At 46.7% G+C, this 18,822-nt stretch overlaps 1 protein-coding gene across 6 annotated transcripts in view; it reads left to right on the forward strand.

Moving 5' to 3' along the window:
- KIF1A (kinesin family member 1A) overlaps positions 1-18,822 on the forward strand; it is a 280,148-nt gene that overhangs the window by 134,797 nt on the left and 126,529 nt on the right. For 3 of the 6 annotated variants that reach the window (XM_069727733.1, XM_069727735.1, XM_069727736.1), the window contains exons 13-16: positions 680-822; positions 11,947-12,146; positions 14,539-14,618; positions 14,774-14,849. In XM_069727733.1, coding sequence (XP_069583834.1) covers positions 680-822; positions 11,947-12,146; positions 14,539-14,618; positions 14,774-14,849 — 499 coding nt within the window. The remainder of the gene's footprint in view (positions 1-679; positions 823-11,946; positions 12,147-14,538; positions 14,619-14,773; positions 14,850-18,822) is intronic. The other 3 variants (XM_069727737.1, XM_069727738.1, XM_069727739.1) reach the window with 1 other exon arrangement.

Below are 18,822 nucleotides of genomic sequence, written 5' to 3' on the forward strand. Positions count from 1 at the left end.
ACAGCTGCTGGATTGTCACCTGTATGGGGATGTAAGTCTCTTATATCTCAGGTCAGTTAAAAGGCGTATTGGCGGTCACTAAGGGGTTAAGCAAAATTATACCTCGCTTTGAGCCCTCTTTAGGTATATTATCTCGGAACACAGCTGCCATAATTTGTAAGAATGGAAGTTTTTTATATTCTGTAGTGTGAAGGCATGTCTCAATTGTAAATACCAGTAAAAGCATTTGTTTGGAATATCTAACTCCAGGGCCACAGTACCCAGCCACGGCCACTATTCCATCCACGAGCTGTGCCGCCCCATAACTGAGCAGTTCCAGACACTGCCGACACAGGGAACAGCTGATCAGCGGGGGTGCCAGGTGTTGCAACATTAAAGTCCTGGAAAACCCCTCTAAGGTGGCTATGGGTCTTCTTTATACTCTATTCTGGTGGCTTATCTCCTGAACAATAAAAGGGTCAATCATTAATGCAAACTGCTGATCCTTATCTCCCCTGATATGATCTACAGGGGACAAGTCATAATACCGTTAAAACACTAATCACAAATCATAAATTGCAGTTTAATTTATGTCCTTTGTAAGCTCAGAATTCATGAAATGTCACTATTTCTGTTCTCCTATTTTGGCTGTTGTTGGGTACTGTGAATGGTCTATAACAGATGTTGTATGCTCTTGCAGATACGCCGACCGTGCCAAACAGATCCGATGCAATGCTGTCATCAATGAAGATCCAAATAATCGTCTGATCCGTGAGCTGAAGGACGAGGTGGCACGTCTGAGAGAGCTTCTAGGAGCCCAGGGGCTATCTGACATTATTGACAGTGAGTGGTCCATCATTACCATCACCATACACCCCTGTGTACTTGAGGTCTCCTTATGTGTTTTCCTTATATGCTCTGACGATTAGAAGAATTTAATAAAAGTACAACATTGTATATAATATACACTCCAGGTTCTCAGTCTTTTGGGGAGTAGTCAAATAGTTCTTAGGGCGATGATGATTTATTTTATGGGCTTGTACACATGGCTGTGTGCAACACATCAGGCTCAGGACCACAGTTCTGGCTGTCCTCTGCCATATAAAGATATCTAGTAATACTTCTAGGGGAGAAAACTTCAGGAAGCCTACATATGAGAGGTACAATAGTGGCTCCATTGGCTTCTCTGTCAATGTTTTTTTGCAGGTATTATTTTTTAATATTAATATGGAAAGTCATTTTGTTCTGAGGATCATGTATTACTTACTAGATAAAGAAAAATTATTATGAAACAGAGGCATTTTCCAATGGTTCAGATTTCCTATACTGGGAAAAGGCTGCAATTGCGTGGTCACTAGCGATGAGCAAGTGTGCTCGTTACTCGAGTTTTCCGAGCATGCTCGGGTGTTCTCCTAGTATCTTGGGCTTGCTCGTAGATTATGTTTGTGTCCCCGCAGCTGCATGATTTGTGGCTGTTAGGCAACCTGAACACATGCAGGGATTGCCTGTTTGTTAGGGAATCCCCACATATATTCAGGCTGCAAATCATGCAGCTGCGGGGACACAAACATAATCTACGAGCAAGCCCAAGATACTAGGAGAACACCGGAGCATGCTCGAAAAACTCGACTAACGAGCACACTCGCTCATCACTAGTGGTCACCACTCCATTCCCGGAGGCACAAGACAAGATCCCAATCTAGTAGATCCTGAGGTGAAATCTTTTATTATTATTATTATTATTATTATTATCATACATTGTTATAGCGCTATTTATTCCATGGCGCTTTACACATGAAAGGGGCAAATATAGACAAGTACAATAGACATGAGCAAAACAAGGCACACACAAGTACAGAAGAAGAGAGGACCCTGCCCACGAGGGCTCACAGTCTACAGGGGATGGGTGAGGATACACTAAGAGAGTGTAGAGTTGGTCGTGCGGTGGTTCAGCAGATTAAGGATCACTGCAGGTTGTAGGCTTGTCGGAAGAGGTGGGTCTTCAGGTTCTTTTTGAAGGTTTCCGTGGTAGGCGAGAGACTGATGTGTTGGGGTAGAGAGTTCCAGAGTATAGGGGAAGCACGGGAGAAGTCTTGGATGCGGTTGTGGGAAGAAGAGATAAGAGGGGAGTAGAGAAGGAGATCTTGAGAGGATCGAAGGTTGCGTGTGGGTAAGTACCGGGAGACCATGTCACAGATGTATGGAGGAGACAGGTTGTGGATGGCTTTGTATGTCAGTGTGAGGGTTTTGAACTGGAGTCTCTGGGCGATAGGAAGCCAGTGAAGGGCTTGACACAGGGGAGAGGCTGGGGAATAGCGGGGGGACAGGTGGATTAGTCGGGCAGCAGAGTGTAGGATGGATTGGAGTGGTGCCAGAGTGCTAGAGGGGAGTCCAGAGAGTAGGAGGTTGCCAGAGTGCTAGAGGGGACATCAGACATTTATGGTGTATCCTGTAAATATTCCATAATTGAATGAGATAACCACTTTAAAGGTTATGTACACCATCACATAAAAAAAAGTATTGTTCATTTTTTTTCTTGCCAAAGTAAGCAACTTTCTAAATAGTGTTAATTACAGTTTCTACAAATTTGCCACTGTTAGTACTTTATGTAGCTGAGTGATCTGCCAAAAAACAGTCCAGAACTCCTGCTCCTTACCGGTCTCTCTGCTCTCTCGTTCCTTGATAGAAGGAGAAGGGAGCTGTGCAGATTTGCAGTAGAGAGAAGAGAAATGATCCACAGTTTTAGAGAGGACAGACAGAACATGCTAGAGACAAGGAGGAAAGCTTATGGAGATAGGAAAAATGCAGTGTTAAGCAAAGCAGGAGCACCCTGAAAACACGCAGTACTCAAATACAGCATGTTTAACAGGGAGGGAAACTCCCATAGGAGAAAGTAGTTGTACCTTGATCAGGCTTTGAACTTCATATAAGGGTCTGAAAAAGAATGAAGAAATAAAGATTGCAGGATGAAACTTAATGCAATTTAATTAACAAAAGGTAACTATCAAGATATGAAAAAATAATTTTCTTCAACTCAATCAGCTCACCACCCCAGAGAAGTGCACAGCTCAGGAGACAGGAGCGCAAAGCTCAATAGACAGGGGTGCACAGCTCAGGAGACAGGAGCGCACAGCTCAGGAGACAGGGGCGCACAGCTCAAGAGACAGGAGCGCACAGCTCAGTAGGCAGGAGCACACAGTTCAGGAGACAGAGGTGTACAGCTCAGAAGACAGAGGTGCACTGCTCAGGAGACAGGAGCGCACAGTTCAGGAGACAGGAGCGCACAGCTCAGGAGACAGGGGTGCACAGTTCAGGAGACAGGAGCGCACAGTTCAGGGGACAGGATCGCACAGCTCAGGAGATGGGGTGCACAGTTCAGGAGACAGGTGCGCATAGGTCAGGAGACAGGAGCGCACAGCTCAGCAGAAGACAAGGGTGCACAGCTCAGGAGACAGGGGTGCACAGCTCAGGAGACAGGGGTGCACAGCTCAGGAGACAGGAACGCACAGCTCAGGAGACAGGAGTGCACAGCTCAGGAGACAGGAACGCACAGTTCAGGAGACAGGAGCGTGTAAGAGGGTGAACTGTAGTCCCACTGAGAGGGCACTAGGACCCTGTGGTTTTTGCCTGTTGCAGCAGAGGACAGACCTCCCAGAGACAATGTGTGCTGCGGGGTGGGGTCTAGTGTCTCGAGTGTAAAAGTGAAAGTAGGAAGTGAGAGCTGAGAGAGAAAAGGCGGGAAGAAAAGGAGAAGCTGCTGTGAGATCTTAAAAAGAGACTGTGTGGATTTACTGCAAGTGTTTTTGGAGGAAAAGAAGCTTTTGAGAGACTTTTTGTTGCTAACGTTCCCCTGGAGAAGAGCTAACCTTTTGTTTAACTCTGTGAGAGACTTGTGTTGCTAACGTTTCCTGGAGAAGAGCTAACCCTTTATCTAAGAAAAGACGGAGACTTTGCTAAGAACCCAGTACGAATTTGGAAGTCTGTGGATTCCCTGTGCATTGAGTGGAGAAACAAGTCTGGACAGACTGCTGATACAGAGACGGACGGATTGTCGTGGAAGCATTCCTAGGAGCTACAGAAGCAGAGACTACATCGTGAGACCACTAACTAAGTCCCCGGAGTTTGGGCTCAGCATCGGCCGACAAGACAAGAGGAGCTTGCTGTAACTTATTGGCGCTGAAGATAAGGATTGGCTGCAGCCTGTGCGGATTCCTGCCTGAGAGGAAATCCATTTCAGGATACGGTACCATAGTTATAGATACCCGGGTATCTCTGCTCAGAGTGTTAAATTGTTACTTTAGAGGTGTATCTTATATTAGAGTTGTGTAAGTTATACTCAATGTGCCATTCCAGGGGCTCCCTTAATAACACTACATTCAATTTACACTTGTTCCTGTTTTTAGTTGCCTGTTAGGTAAATTTCTTACTAGTCTGTTGTAGTACACAGTTCTCAGGAGACCTTTGAGTGGCACAGTGATTTCAGCTGCTGCTGAATTAGTGTATCTTTGGGGTGCATCTGCCTTAATATTCTCCATATTACCTTGATTAATTTGCCTTTGAGTAAATACCGTTGGAGATTTCTGCCTTGGTCTTGGTTTGTGACTCACTGGATCTTATTCGGACCTCTGGTCATTACATTTTTGGCGTAGTCGACGGGATCCAGTGTTTGTCATGGACGAGGGCGAGGGTGGAAATGACCCCGCTGTATCCGCATCCTCCTCGGGGGTTGGGGTTCCCCTGGCGGCCGCTGCGACTCCGGGAGGGTATGTGCCTGTAGGAGCTTTACTTCAGCACATGCCGAAATACGATGGGCGCAATATGGCGTTGCAAGATTGGGCTGAGAGAATCCGGAGTATTCTGCGCATGTGTAATTTGACCCCCGCGTTACGTGCTGAGCTGGCATTAAATGCACTGGAGGGTGATATTAGGCGTATGGTGATGGTGCGCCCAGAATCAGAGAGGGATACATTAGAAAAGATTTTGGAACTGTTAGAGGGGAGTTTGGGGGGCCGAGCGCGTGTGGCCCAGCTTCGGTCCCTATTCTTTAATCGTCCCCAGAGAGAGTGTGAGTCCCTGATGCAGTACTCTAATATTTTACAAGAGATGTTGAATGAGATGCAGCGACTAGACCCGGGGGCCATGGGGGCATTCCGGGAGGTAGACCGCTTGCTCCGGGACCAATTCATCACCGGTTTAGCCCATAGACTTCTCCGGGACAAGCTGTTGGAAATGGCCCGGGTTGCACCAGAGTTATCTTTCTGGCAGATTTACCGAGCTGCAGTGGAAAGGGAAGAGAAATCAGCCTATGTTCCCGAGGGGTCAGTGAACAGTGCCCAGCTGGAGGAAGGTGTGTCATCAGGGTCGGGGGGAGAGGGGCTTGTAAGCGTGGTACAAGCTTTGCGTGCTGAGGTGAAGGAGTTGAAGCTGAAATTGTCTCAACTGACAGTTGATCCCGCCTCTACCCCCTCACGGGAACCTCCTGCCCCACCCCCTGGAACGGTGACCCCGCAAATGGCCAGGTCGTCCTATCAGAATGAGTCAAGCCCTCGCCCACGAGGAACAATCACCTGCTGGAAGTGTGGCCGCCAGGGACACATCTCGCGTTACTGCCGGGCGCTTACAGCCCCAGAAACCCCGTCGCCGGCTTTAAACTTCCGGCCGCTGCCATGAGAGGGCAAGCAGCAGCGGCCCCACCCACACAAAGCCCTCGACGGAATGAACAAGATTTGTTTGCATGTAGTCCAGTGATAGAAGCAGAGTTTGAAGGGCGGAAGATGAGGTGCTTGGTTGACACGGGATCCGAATGTACTATAATGCCTCTAGAAGTATATGAGAGATACTTCAGTCGACTAGTGATTCCAGAGGATGGCCGAGTGATACGATTGACCGCCGCAAATAATGGTCAATTGTCAGTCAAAGGGATCGTGTGGATGCAACTAAAAATGTTTGGTCAAGAGCTGGGGCAGAAAGGGGTAGTACTGGTGGATCACCCCCCTAGAAGAGGGATGGAAGTGACGCTCGGAATGAACGTGCTGCGAGATTTGAATCACCAGATGTATGCCAGTGAAGGACCCCGATACTGGGCCCGTGCGACAAGACACCGACCCACACAGAGAATTCTACACCGTCTAGTGCTGAGTTGCGACTTGCTGAAAAGTGCGGTCCCAGGTGGCCGGGTGGGCCGGGTCCGAGTGACTTCGAGGGCCCCGATCCTGCTGGGACCCAGACAAGAAGAACTCTTAATGCTGCCTGTGGGAGCTGCACAGAGATTGAATGGGCTTGAAGTGCTACTTGAGCCCGCCCGAGAGGGTTCCTCATTTGCCAAGGTACATGTGGCCCGGTCTTTGGCGATTGTGAAGAATGGACGAGTGCCGGTCCGATGCATCAATGTTTTAGATGAAGCTGTTGCAATTCCCGCTGGGACCATACTGGCTGAACTGTTCGTGCCGGCAGAGAAGGTGCCGGAAAATGCAGGGTTCGAATTGCGACCAGACCAACAGTCATCCTGGACATTCGCGGTCGAGGTAGGCCGGACTGAACCTCCTACGGAGGAATGGAATGTTCATGTGATCATGGAGCAGATGGGAGTGGATCGGGAGAAGCTGACCCCCGTGCAGTTGGAGCAGTTGGAGAGAGTTTTGTGGGAACATCAAGAGACATTTTCCCGACATGTAGAGGACTTCGGGTGTACCCAGACGATTGAGCATGAGATTCCAACGGGGGATACTCCACCCATTAGAGAAAGATATCGTCAAATTCCTCCGGCGCTCTATCAAGAGGTGAAGAGCATGGTGGCCAGTATGCTGGACAACCAAGTGATCCGAGAGAGCCGGAGTCCCTGGGCAGCCCCTGTAGTCTTGGTCCGCAAGAAGGATGGGACACTCCGATTTTGTGTGGACTATCGGAAATTGAATGCCCACACCGTACGGGACGCATATCCTTTACCCCGTATTGAAGAATCCCTGTCGGCCCTGGGTCGGGCCAAGTATTTCTCAACGTTGGATTTGGCAAGCGGGTACTGGCAGGTCCCAATGGCTGAAAAAGATCGGGCCAAGACGGCGTTTGTCTTGCCAATGGGGCTCTTTGAGTTCAACCGGATGCCCTTTGGCCTCGCTACCGCCCCAGGAACCTTCCAACGCCTGATGGAACATTGCTTGGGCGATCTAAATTTTGAATCAGTCCTGATATATCTAGACGACATTGTGGTGTTCGGAACCTCATTTGAAGATCATCTGGAGAAGCTGCGTCAAGTTCTCCGGCGGCTCAAGAGCTACGGCCTGAAAATAAAGCCAAAAAAATGTCAACTGTTACGAAACCAGATTGAATATTTGGGGCATCTGGTGACCCCGGACGGGGTACTACCTTTAGCCAGTAAGATTAAGGCGGTACAAGAGTGGCCACCTCCTTGTGACCTGCGAGAAGTGCGGGCCTTCCTGGGCCTAGCAGGATACTATCGGCGGGTTTGTGCCTAAATTCTCACAAGTGGTGAGTCCCTTGAATGAACTTTTGAGAGGGACAGCGCTGGGTCCTCGAAATCGCCCCATTCCATGGGGGCCCCTACAGAAAAAGGCATTTGATGGAGTGAAAACCGCCCTAACGAGTGTCCCATTGCTGGCCTACGCCCGGTTTGACACCCCTTTTTTGTTGTATACCGATGGTAGTCTTCATGGGTTGGGGGCAGTACTAGCACAGGTGCAGGACGGCCGAGAACGAGTGATTTCTTATGGCAGCCGATCTTTAAGAGACTCTGAGCGAAATCCGGCTAACTACAGCTCATTCCGGCTGGAATTGCTGGCCCTGGTGTGGGCAATGACAGAACGCTTCGCCGAGTATCTAACAGGAGCTGAGGTGCTAGTCATGACAGATAACAACCCGCTAGCTCACTTAGAGAATGCAAAACTGGGGGCGTTGGAGCAGCGGTGGGTCGCCAGACTGGCCAAGTTCAATTACCGCATTAAATTTCGCTCTGGTCGAGAGAACGGCAATGCAGATGCATTGTCAAGGGTGCCCCTTGGGTCATCCGGGGAAGATGTTGACGAACAACTTGAGGATACTGAAACTCCAGCTTTGGGGCAGATACCTAGCTTCCAAAGTGTGGTACACTCAAGTGGGGTGGCCACCGGGATGCCCTGTGTCCTGGGTAAAACACCCTCAGATTGGACAAGAGTCCAGGATGAGTGTCCGGACATTGCACTTGTGTGCCGTTGGGTACAAAACAAGGCCCAGTGCAGAGGACAAGGCTCAGTTGTCCATGGAAGGAATGAAACTCCTTCGACAATGGGATAAATTGTGTGTGGAGCAAGGTCTTTTGTATCGTAAGGTGTACCTGCCATCGGAGCTGCAGCATCGGTACCAACTGATAATTCCTATGGGGATGGGGCCGGTGGTCGCTCGTGAGGCGCATGAGAAGGGGGCCCATTTTGGAAGTGAAAAGACACTTCAGTGGTTGCAGCGAGTCCTCTACTGCCCTGAGTTGGGAGGGATGGTGGCCGACGCGTGTCGGCAGTGCCGAATTTGTGGGCTCAACAAAAGCCCTGAGCAGCGGGCTCCCACACAGTCTATTAAGACTTCAGCTCCACTGGAGCTACTCATGATTGACTACGTGTTGATAGGGTACTCTACGTCAGGGTACTCCTATTGCCTGGTGATGACAGATCACTTTACCAAGTATGCTGTAGCGGTGCCGACAAGAGATCAGACGGCCAAGTCGGCGGCTGAGGCAGTGTGCCGACATTTCTTCCAAGTGTTCGGGTGTCCGCAGAGAATACATTCAGATCAAGGGGCCTGCTTTCAGGGGACGCTGATGAAAGAGTTGCACCAGGTCTATGGTATCGAGCAGTCGAGAACAACGCCTTATCCACCCTCAGGGTAACGGGGCGTGTGAGCGTTTTAATCGGACCCTGTTGCAAATGTTAAGGTCCTTAGAGAGTCAGCAACAGACATGCTGGCCTGAGTATCTCCCCGAATTGATGTGGGCTTACAATAACAGGGTGCACAGTACTACTGGTTACTCACCACACATGTTGATGTTTGGTAGACCTGGCCGAGACATTGAGGATTTGAACATGCCAGATCCCTCCTCCGCCCCCCTTCGGACTGCATCCGAGTGGGTACGAGAGCATCGGCGGCGGTTGAGGGTGGTGCATCAGGTGGTGGGCGACCGCCTTCGACAGGTGGTCCATAAGGACACGCGACCTGTACAAACAGAGCTGTTCTCTCCGGGGGACAGAGTGTTGGTGAGGACAAAACGACGGTCAGGAAAGCTGAGTGACCGATGGGAGGCGATACCGTATCTGATAAAAAAACAGGTGAACCCTGAGATTCCAGTGTACGAGGTCGAACCGGTGGGGACAGGGGGGCCAACCCGTAATTTGCATCGTAACATGTTACAACGGTGCTGGTTTGAAGATTCGGCGCCTACTTCCCTAGAGCCAGAGGCCATGTTCCAAGGGGCGGAAGCTCTGAATGATCTTGAGTTTGATGGTGTGCTTACTCCTGCGCCTGCTTATTTGCCCCCTGTGACCGATCTGGCCTCGGGTGATGAGAATGTTGGGGATATGGAGGATGTTGTTGAGGAGAGTGCATCAGGTCAACTGCTTGGTCCTGACGCTGTATCACAGGACATCGAGCCGCAGGAGGAGACAACTCCACTTACGCCCACTAACACGACCACGGAAGAGACTCTAGCTCCCTCTAAGGTCGCACCTGTTGATGTAGGACTCAGGAGAACTACACGATCTACGGCAGGAATACCGCCTCAGCGATATGCTCAAGATGAATTTGAGTGGGAAGGTATGTCGAGGACGCCAACCTCTAGTGGGGTGGCATGTAAGAGGGTGAACTGTAGTCCCACTGAGAGGGCACTAGGACCCTGTGGTTTTTGCCTGTTGCAGCAGAGGACAGACCTCCCAGAGACAATGTGTGCTGCGGGGTGGGGTCTAGTGTCTCGAGTGTAAAAGTGAAAGTAGGAAGTGAGAGCTGAGAGAGAAAAGGCGGGAAGAAAAGGAGAAGCTGCTGTGAGATCTTAAAAAGAGACTGTGTGGATTTACTGCAAGTGTTTTTGGAGGAAAAGAAGCTTTTGAGAGACTTTTTGTTGCTAACGTTCCCCTGGAGAAGAGCTAACCTTTTGTTTAACTCTGTGAGAGACTTGTGTTGCTAACGTTTCCTGGAGAAGAGCTAACCCTTTATCTAAGAAAAGACGGAGACTTTGCTAAGAACCCAGTACGAATTTGGAAGTCTGTGGATTCCCTGTGCATTGAGTGGAGAAACAAGTCTGGACAGACTGCTGATACAGAGACGGACGGATTGTCGTGGAAGCATTCCTAGGAGCTACAGAAGCAGAGACTACATCGTGAGACCACTAACTAAGTCCCCGGCGTTTGGGCTCGGCATCGGCCGACAAGACAAGAGGAGCTTGCTGTAACTTATTGGCGCTGAAGATAAGGATTGGCTGCAGCCTGTGCGGATTCCTGCCTGAGAGGAAATCCATTTCAGGATACGGTACCATAGTTATAGATACCCGGGTATCTCTGCTCAGAGTGTTAAATTGTTACTTTAGAGGTGTATCTTATATTAGAGTTGTGTAAGTTATACTCAATGTGCCATTCCAGGGGCTCCCTTAATAACACTACATTCAATTTACACTTGTTCCTGTTTTTAGTTGCCTGTTAGGTAAATTTCTTACTAGTCTGTTGTAGTTCTCAGGAGACCTTTGAGTGGCACAGTGATTTCAGCTGCTGCTGAATTAGTGTATCTTTTGGTGCATCTGCCTTAATATTCTCCATATTACCTTGATTAATTTGCCTTTCTGGTCATTACAAGCGCATAGCTCAGGAGACAGGAGCGCACAGCTCAGGAAACAAGCGCACAGCTCAGGGGACAGGGGTGGACAGCTCAGGAGACAGGAGCGCACAGCTCAGTAGGCAGGAGCGCACAGCTCAGTAGACAGGGGTGCACAGCTCAGGAGACAGGAGCGCACAGCTCAAGAGACAGGAGTGCACAGCTCAGGAGACAGGAGCGCACAGCTCAGGAGACAGAGGTGCACAGCTCAGAAGACAGGAGCACACAGCTCAAGAGACAGGAGCGCACAGCTCAGTAGACAGGGGTGCACAGCTCAGGAGACAGGAGCGCACAGCTCAAGAGACAGGAGTGCACAGCTCAGGAGACAGGAGCGCACAGCTCAGGAGACAGGGGCGCACAGCTCAGAAGACAGGAGCACACAGCTCAAGAGACAGGAGCGCACAGCTCAGTAGGCAGGAGCAGACAGTTCAGGAGACAGAGGTGCACAGCTCAGGAGACAGGAGCGCACAGCTCCAGGCTGAGCTCAGACACAGAGGAGGGTACGGATACACTAAAAAACATAGGCTCCGTGGATCAGGGGTTCCCAGTTCTCCTCGTACAGTAGGTGGAGGTTCATCTTAATATGCAAATTTACCATCTTTATTTTATCTGTAATTCTGAAATGCAAATAATAATATGATACATCGTACACACTGGTGAGGCGTGTGATGTATCACATGATACATTATATTTGTGGTTCCTTGTCTCCTCTCACATGATGTATCTACAACATCCAAACAAAGATTTCTTTTCTCGCTTCCCTGCTTGTCCTGAATCCTTCCACTTTTTGCAAACTTTCCTAAATCCTCACTTTTCTATGCATCTTTTGTTTATTTCTATGCTGCCCCATACCTTGGACTACAATGTACTTTTCTTCTGCTTTGATTCTTACTGCATTTTCACATATCTATTTTGTACAACATGACCTTTTCTTTTTTAACATTTGCCTTCCTTTTCTCTAACTATCCTATATTTTTCCTATTGTTCATCTTGTCTCATATCGCTATATCTTATCACTTCTACTGTTTTGTACATTACATTGCACCATCTGTGTCCCTTCTCGTCTGCACCTTCCCCGTGTCCTTCTGGATCGGTATCCCCCCTCTCTCTGGCTTCTGCTCTTTATAGATGTGTGTCCTCTGGATAACGCCAATGTACTACACACGCGTCATCCCCCTGACAATCTCTTCACAGCGGTGAATGCCCTAACGGGTATGAGTCCTTCATCTTCTATGTCTGGTTTGTCCAGTCGAGCTGCATCTGTCTGCAGCCTACATGAGCGTCTTGCATTCACACCTGGAAGCGAAGAGGCTATTGAGAGACTCAAGGTATGCAACCTGCTATACGGATGTGTCCTTCTTACCTTTCCTCTTGGCTTGACAATTCTAGAGACAAATGGATACTCTGTTAGGAGATATTTATGCTATATGTATCTATATGTGGCCAGTGGTTGCGATGTAAATTGCCGCCTCTCTAGAGTTTTACAAGTATTTCACAAAAATGTATTGTATCTGCATTTTTAGAATTTAGAATTTGCAGAAAGGAAATGGTGGACACATGTACGTCAAAAATAATATCGTAGTTATCAATATTTAAAATATTACGTATCTCTTCAGGACTTTTCTGATGCCTGTCATAGGTATCGTAGCTCATTCTTTTATGATACAGTGCTAGAAATAGGGTGGTTTAGAGTCCGCACTGCCGGAGGTCCAAAAGTATGATCACACACACAGATGAAGAATGAATGCGATTTATTTCATCAATGCGTTTCAAGGTTTTCGAACCCCTTCATCAGGACAAAACCACAATTGTTGTTTTGTCCTGATGAAGAAGTTTGAAAACCTTGAAACGCGTTGACGAAATAAACCACATTCTTTCTTCATCTTTGTGTGTGATCATGATTTTGGACCTTCAGCAGTATGGACTCTGAACCACTGTATTCCTCATCTATTGCATCTATTGTATCCCATTGGTGGTCCTGCAGCAGCCTTCACTCTATGCCGCTTGGTTACAGTATAATATCCTATTTTGTGCTTTTTGTCTCTGTATTTATTCTATCTGATTAAATATCCTATGTAGGCATAAAAAATATATTCTTTCTGCCAATAGTTGGAGCTTTTATTTTTGACTGTATTGTATATTGGATTTGTAATAAGCTCTTATGCTTCCTTTATTACATTGTGCATCCGGTATGTTATAAAGAAGGAGAAGCTGAGCAGAATGATATATAATATTGGTTTGTCGGAAAAAGGTTCAATGCAACTTGCATTTTTTTCACTGAAATCCCTGGTGCTTGAATGTATATGAGTACAGTGGGCGGTCCTACTGAATGATTGACAGCTACCTCTGCACGCTCAGTTTTAACGGGAAGACTGTCAGTGATGACCACCTACTGGACCCCTGTGCAGATAAACACTAAGGATTTCAATCATTAAAATGTAAGTTTTACTGAATCTTTTCCCACAAAAATGCCTATCAATCTGATCATCTCCCCCTGCTCTATAACACCCGCCTGCAGATCAGATCCTATTTTCATCATGGCAGGTTCCAGTTAATGACACTTAGAGATCATGCGCACGACTGATTATATTGGACGATTGCTATCTGTGATTTTCACGAACACTCTTAAGTTCTATGGGGCTGTGCACATGTTCGATTTTTTTCCTCAGATTAAGTGGTCTGAGGAAAAAATTGGTGGCATGTCCAATCTTGAGCTGAGTGTTGGATCAAAATTGGCAAATCTATGGGTCCGTGGAAAACATTGGACTGCACTCGGATTACATCAATTTTGGGCCGATTTTCACAAATTGACATAAGGAGAAGGTGGCTAAACTTTTTTTTTCTTCTCCAGTGGGAATTGATTACATTCTGATCAGATTCTCATCAGAAAAATCATACCAATTTTATTGGGAGAGAAAACAGTTGCGTGCCCCTACCCTTATAGAAAGCAACAAGTGCAATTTATCCTTATTGCTATGCAGGGGATTTGTACCTCTGTTTCAAAAACCGTGAACAGAATTTAGTATTTATTTAAATTGAAGAAAGCAAAATTTATGTTCAGTTGAGGACCAGGTAATTAAGCCATAGCTGACATAATAATTAATACAATGTATGTAAAGAAGCACTCCTCCTCCCATCAAAATTTGTATCCTCTTAATATATTGCAGTCATCATATTATATAGTACTGTGTACTTACAATTGCTCCTTTTGCCTTTCTTCCTAGTTAGTTCAATTTTCCCTGCATGGGTCATAAGTCACTGCAAAAGTCACCGGCAGGCGGGAGGAGGGAGCAGCTGGGTCAGGAGTTGCATAGGGGAATGATTCATTCAGGGAAAAGAGACTTCCTGTTTCTATATGGAGAAAAGAGAAGAATTAGCTGGGTAGAAAGGCAAAATGAGCAATTGTAAGTAGACAATTCCATATAATATGATGATTGCAATATATTAAGAGGCTAAAACTTTGATGGGAATGCTTTTTTAATAAGCCAGTGCATCAATTTTGCTATAAATGTGAAGAGTACTTATAATATATACAATATGATCAAAATCTAACAGGTTCACAAACATTCTATGATCAGCCCACCATTTGCTGTCAGTGAAGATACTGCTGGAACCCTTTTAATTTATGTCATTGCTTTATACTGACATCAATTTTGTATTGGCTAATATTGTACACAATGAAAATGTATTATTTCAGTGTCTTTTATTCTCGTAAATCAGGAAACCGAGAAAATCATTGCTGAGCTAAATGAGACATGGGAGGAGAAGCTGCGGCGCACTGAGGCTATACGTATGGACAGGTAATTGACAAATTGACCATGAAAGCTTTTTATATAATGACCCTATACTTATTCACAAACACGTGTGTTCTTATTTTCTAATAAAATTATAATTATTCTGTGCAAATGAGACCTGCGTATAGTCTGATAATATGCTGGTCTTCTTGTTCTTATAGAGAGGCTTTATTAGCAGAGATGGGTGTGGCCATGAGAGAAGATGGAGGAACGCTTGGAGTATTTTCACCTAAAAAGGTAAATGTAGGAATTTTTGTGACTCTTATTGACAGCAATGTTTCTATTTGATCTTGTTTAATGCAGCATATACAACATTTTATCATATCTATACACGCAATTATATACATACTGTAGCAAAACCAGGTAGGCTAGGGTTAAATCCTAGCACCCCAGGTCCTGATTAGTTGCACTTGGATAGCTATGACTAGAACCAGGCCATGTTTTCACTGTTGTCAGTCAGCTGGGGGAAGCTGAGCAGAGTGGGTTGTGTTGGCGTTAAAGAGATAGACAAGCCAGAATTTCTCTGAAAAGAGACAGCACAGGCCGTGTGCACCAAAATGCAATATCAGTGGTTGCTTTATACCAGAGGTCCCCAACCTTTTTTGCACCAGGGACCGGCTTTAAGCAAGACCAGTTTTCCATGGCCCGGTGGGGTGGGGGTGGGGCAGGGGCGGGGCTCTGGTCATATGGGGGTGGAGTTATGGAGGGGTGGAGCTTAGTGCATACTTATCATATAATTATGACATTTATAATGAGAATGTGATTCTCACACACACACATTCTCACACACACAATCACACACACACATTCACACACACATTCTCACACACACATTCTCACACACACATTCACACACCCCTCTCACCTCTCCTCGCACTCTCCCACAGCATCTCATTGCCTTCCTCTGACACAGCCGGCCGCTGAATGATGACGTCATCCAGCGGCGCGTCTGTGTGAGAGGAAGCAGGAAGACAGATCGCTGGGCAGTGGAGCTGCAGGGATTTCTCCCTGCCCGTCACAGCCACCCTGCAGGGGCTCCCCTCCACCTCTGCACTTGTTGGGAGCCGGCGCTCTGCAGCTTCTCTGTGCCGGCTGTCAGCTTGACAGTCGGCACAGAGAACAGCTGACTCCCTGACCGGGGGCGGCAGAATGCAGCCGCCGGGGGAGACACTGCGGACCGCCGAATGAGGCGGCCCGACTGCGCCCCCCTGCCGGCTGCGCCCCGGCTGTGCCCCCCTAGATACGCCACTGGGCGTGTCAGTGAGGAGAGCCTGCCGCCCCACCCCGTCAGGAACACACCATGCTGCGCAGGAGAGCTGTGTCACTAAGACCCGCCTGACGCCCCGCCCCGTCCTGCATAATGTTCTCTGCCGGGAGCTGCGAGCTGTCACAGAGCGTGCTCTGACCAGGCGCAGGGCCACGAAGCTAGCTGTCAGCGGCGCCGCGGACCGGCTGAAAAACCCCAACGTCCCGGTCCTGGTCCGCGGACCGGCGGTTGGGGACCTCTGCTTTATACGACAGCTGTTTTGTGTGACTGAACTGAGACTAGATCAGTTGTGTATGAATTGTCAAGGTTTAGTTAGTGTCTGGACAAGGCTTGGGATTTTATGTTTTATGGTTTCTTTTGGTACTGTGCTACCAGTGGAAAAAGATCACTATTCCATGTGTGATATGAAAAAACCCTGTGGCTTCGTGTTCCAAGTGGCTGCTTGAGAGAGACCCCTACAATAACAATACCAATGAAAAACGATAAGACTGGCTACTACCGAACACTGTTATCAAGCTTAGAGCTTAGTGTACACTGCCTGACACTACAATGTGGCAGAATGGGTATGAGACTTCCAAACTTGTATAAGAACAGACCACATGTAGTTTTAGCAGACTAATTGAACAACATAAAATGGTTTGCGAAAGTATTCACAGCCCTTGACACTTTTCGCGTTTTGGTACCTCACAACTTGGAATTTAACAGTTTTTTTTTAAGGGTTGCATCAGTTCATGTAAAGAACATGCCTACAACTGTGAACATTTGGTTTTCTTTTTTTTCGTGAAGCAAACAACAAATAGGAGAAAATAACTGTACTTTGTAGAGCCTCCTTTTGCGCCAATTACAGCTGCAAGTCGCTTTGGATAAGTCTCTATGAGCTTTCCACATCTTGCCCCTTGGATTTTTGCCCATTCCTCAAGGCAATACTACTCCAGCACCTTCACGTTAGATGGTTTCCTGTGGTGAACAGCAATCTTGAAGTCTGACCACAGATTCTTTATTGGATTAAGATCTGGGCTTTGACTAGGCCACTCCAGAACATTTACACGTTTCCCCTTAAACCACTCGAGTGTTGCTTTAGCAGTATGCTTTGGGTCACTGTTTTGTTGGAAGGTGAACCTCTTTCCCAGTCTCAAATCACTGACAGACTGAAACAGGTTTTGCTCAAGAATATCCCTGTATTTTGCATCATCCATCTTCTCCTTGACTTTGATCATTTTCCCTGTCCCTGCTGCCGTGAAACATGGAAAAACAAAATCCAGCTCACCATACCGACATTCCCAGGAGCTCGGAGCACGGAACCGCTGTGTCAGGGCGTGGACGAACAGGAAAGAGAAGGAGATCCAGCTCAACGAAATAGTGAAAAATCCATAATTTATTTCACTCAAAATACAGTGAAAGGACAAAACATCAGCATACAGAAAAAATTATAAAAACAAGGTCAACGCGTTTCCGGTGACTAAGCACCCTTAATCATGATTAAGGGTGCTTAGTCACCGGAAACGCGTTGACCTTGTTTTTATAATTTTTTCTGTATGCTGATGTTTTGTCCTTTCACTGTATTTTGAGTGCCGTGAAACATCCCCACAGAATGATGCTGCCACCACCATGTTTCACTGTGGGGATGGTGTTCTTGGGGTGATGAGCTGTGTTGGATTGGCTCCATACATAGAATTTACCTTAATGTCCAAAAAGTTCAATTTTGGTCTCATCTGACCTGTATATATTTGGGGAGTCTCCCACATGTCTTTTGACAAACTCAAAACTTAGGGGTCTCTGGGCTGCCTCTGTGATTAATTCTTCCTTGCCTGTGCTAAGAATTTTCGTGGGCACATAAAGGTTGTGATAAACAGGGGAACCCCTCTCAATTATGTCTATGTAACCCCAGATAGAGCATATGGACTGGGGTCATCTTGATGAGACATGATGATGTAACTTTTTTAAACTGAACATATTAAAATCCGATGCGGTATAGGTAAAGCAAGCTAGCATATGTATGCAGTAATTTATCCACGCAAAGTGTCATCCATGTGCCAGAAAATTGTATTTATGTTGCATAATTGCTTCAATTTCCCTTATATTCAGGTTGGCTAAAATGTTTAAAGGCACTGAATGGCAGGATCAGTTTGTAATTAGCCTACCTGCTTGGAAGACCAAATTGGGAAAAAAACACTTTTTTTTGCAAAACAGATTCAGTGGTTGTATTATGGAAGTCTGTTGTAGTTGGCAACATGGAAGAAATTATCAAACACATATAGAGTATTTTGTGATATCCTGGTTGTTTATTGGCAGCATTTTACCACTAAGTAACCAGTGATGTGTTTAGATAGATGAGTCTTATTCTGACTGTATCCACCTGATAAGATTAACCTTATTTATTTTTATTTTTTTTTCACATTTTCCCCTCTGGTAGTAACAGGAAAATAACAAATTGTTGGATAAGCCAGTGATACAGTAGTCTTATTGAATATCTTGATAATGCATCAAAGATTATTAATTGCACTGAACAGAATGAAGTGTAACTGCTCATCAACACCTTAGTCTTCACACCCAAATACAGAATGGGACTTGCTGAAAATAAGTTCAGATGTTCCCATGCTCATACATATAACCATGCTGAATGATGGATGACACAGGCACCACTGGGGCACCTGTGGTGCAATTGTTTTTAAACTGTCAACTCTAAAGGGGTTTCCCTTAGCTTTGCTTTTCTAATGTACTTTCATGCCCTGCACTTCCTCCATATCGTATCTCGGTGTGGACCATGTAATCCTTTGTTGACATGCAGGCATTTGCTTGTTACTTCCAATCTGCCCCTCATCCGGGGACAAGATCTGGACAGAATGAGAAGAGGACATCACTCTGTTCCTGATGGAAGCGGAGGTGCCTTTAAAGGAGCACTCCTCCCATTAAAGTTTTTATCCTCTTAATATATTACAGTAA

This window comes from Ranitomeya imitator, chromosome 5, assembly GCF_032444005.1.
Source record: "Ranitomeya imitator isolate aRanImi1 chromosome 5, aRanImi1.pri, whole genome shotgun sequence".
Taxonomy (NCBI): Eukaryota; Metazoa; Chordata; class Amphibia; order Anura; family Dendrobatidae; genus Ranitomeya; species Ranitomeya imitator.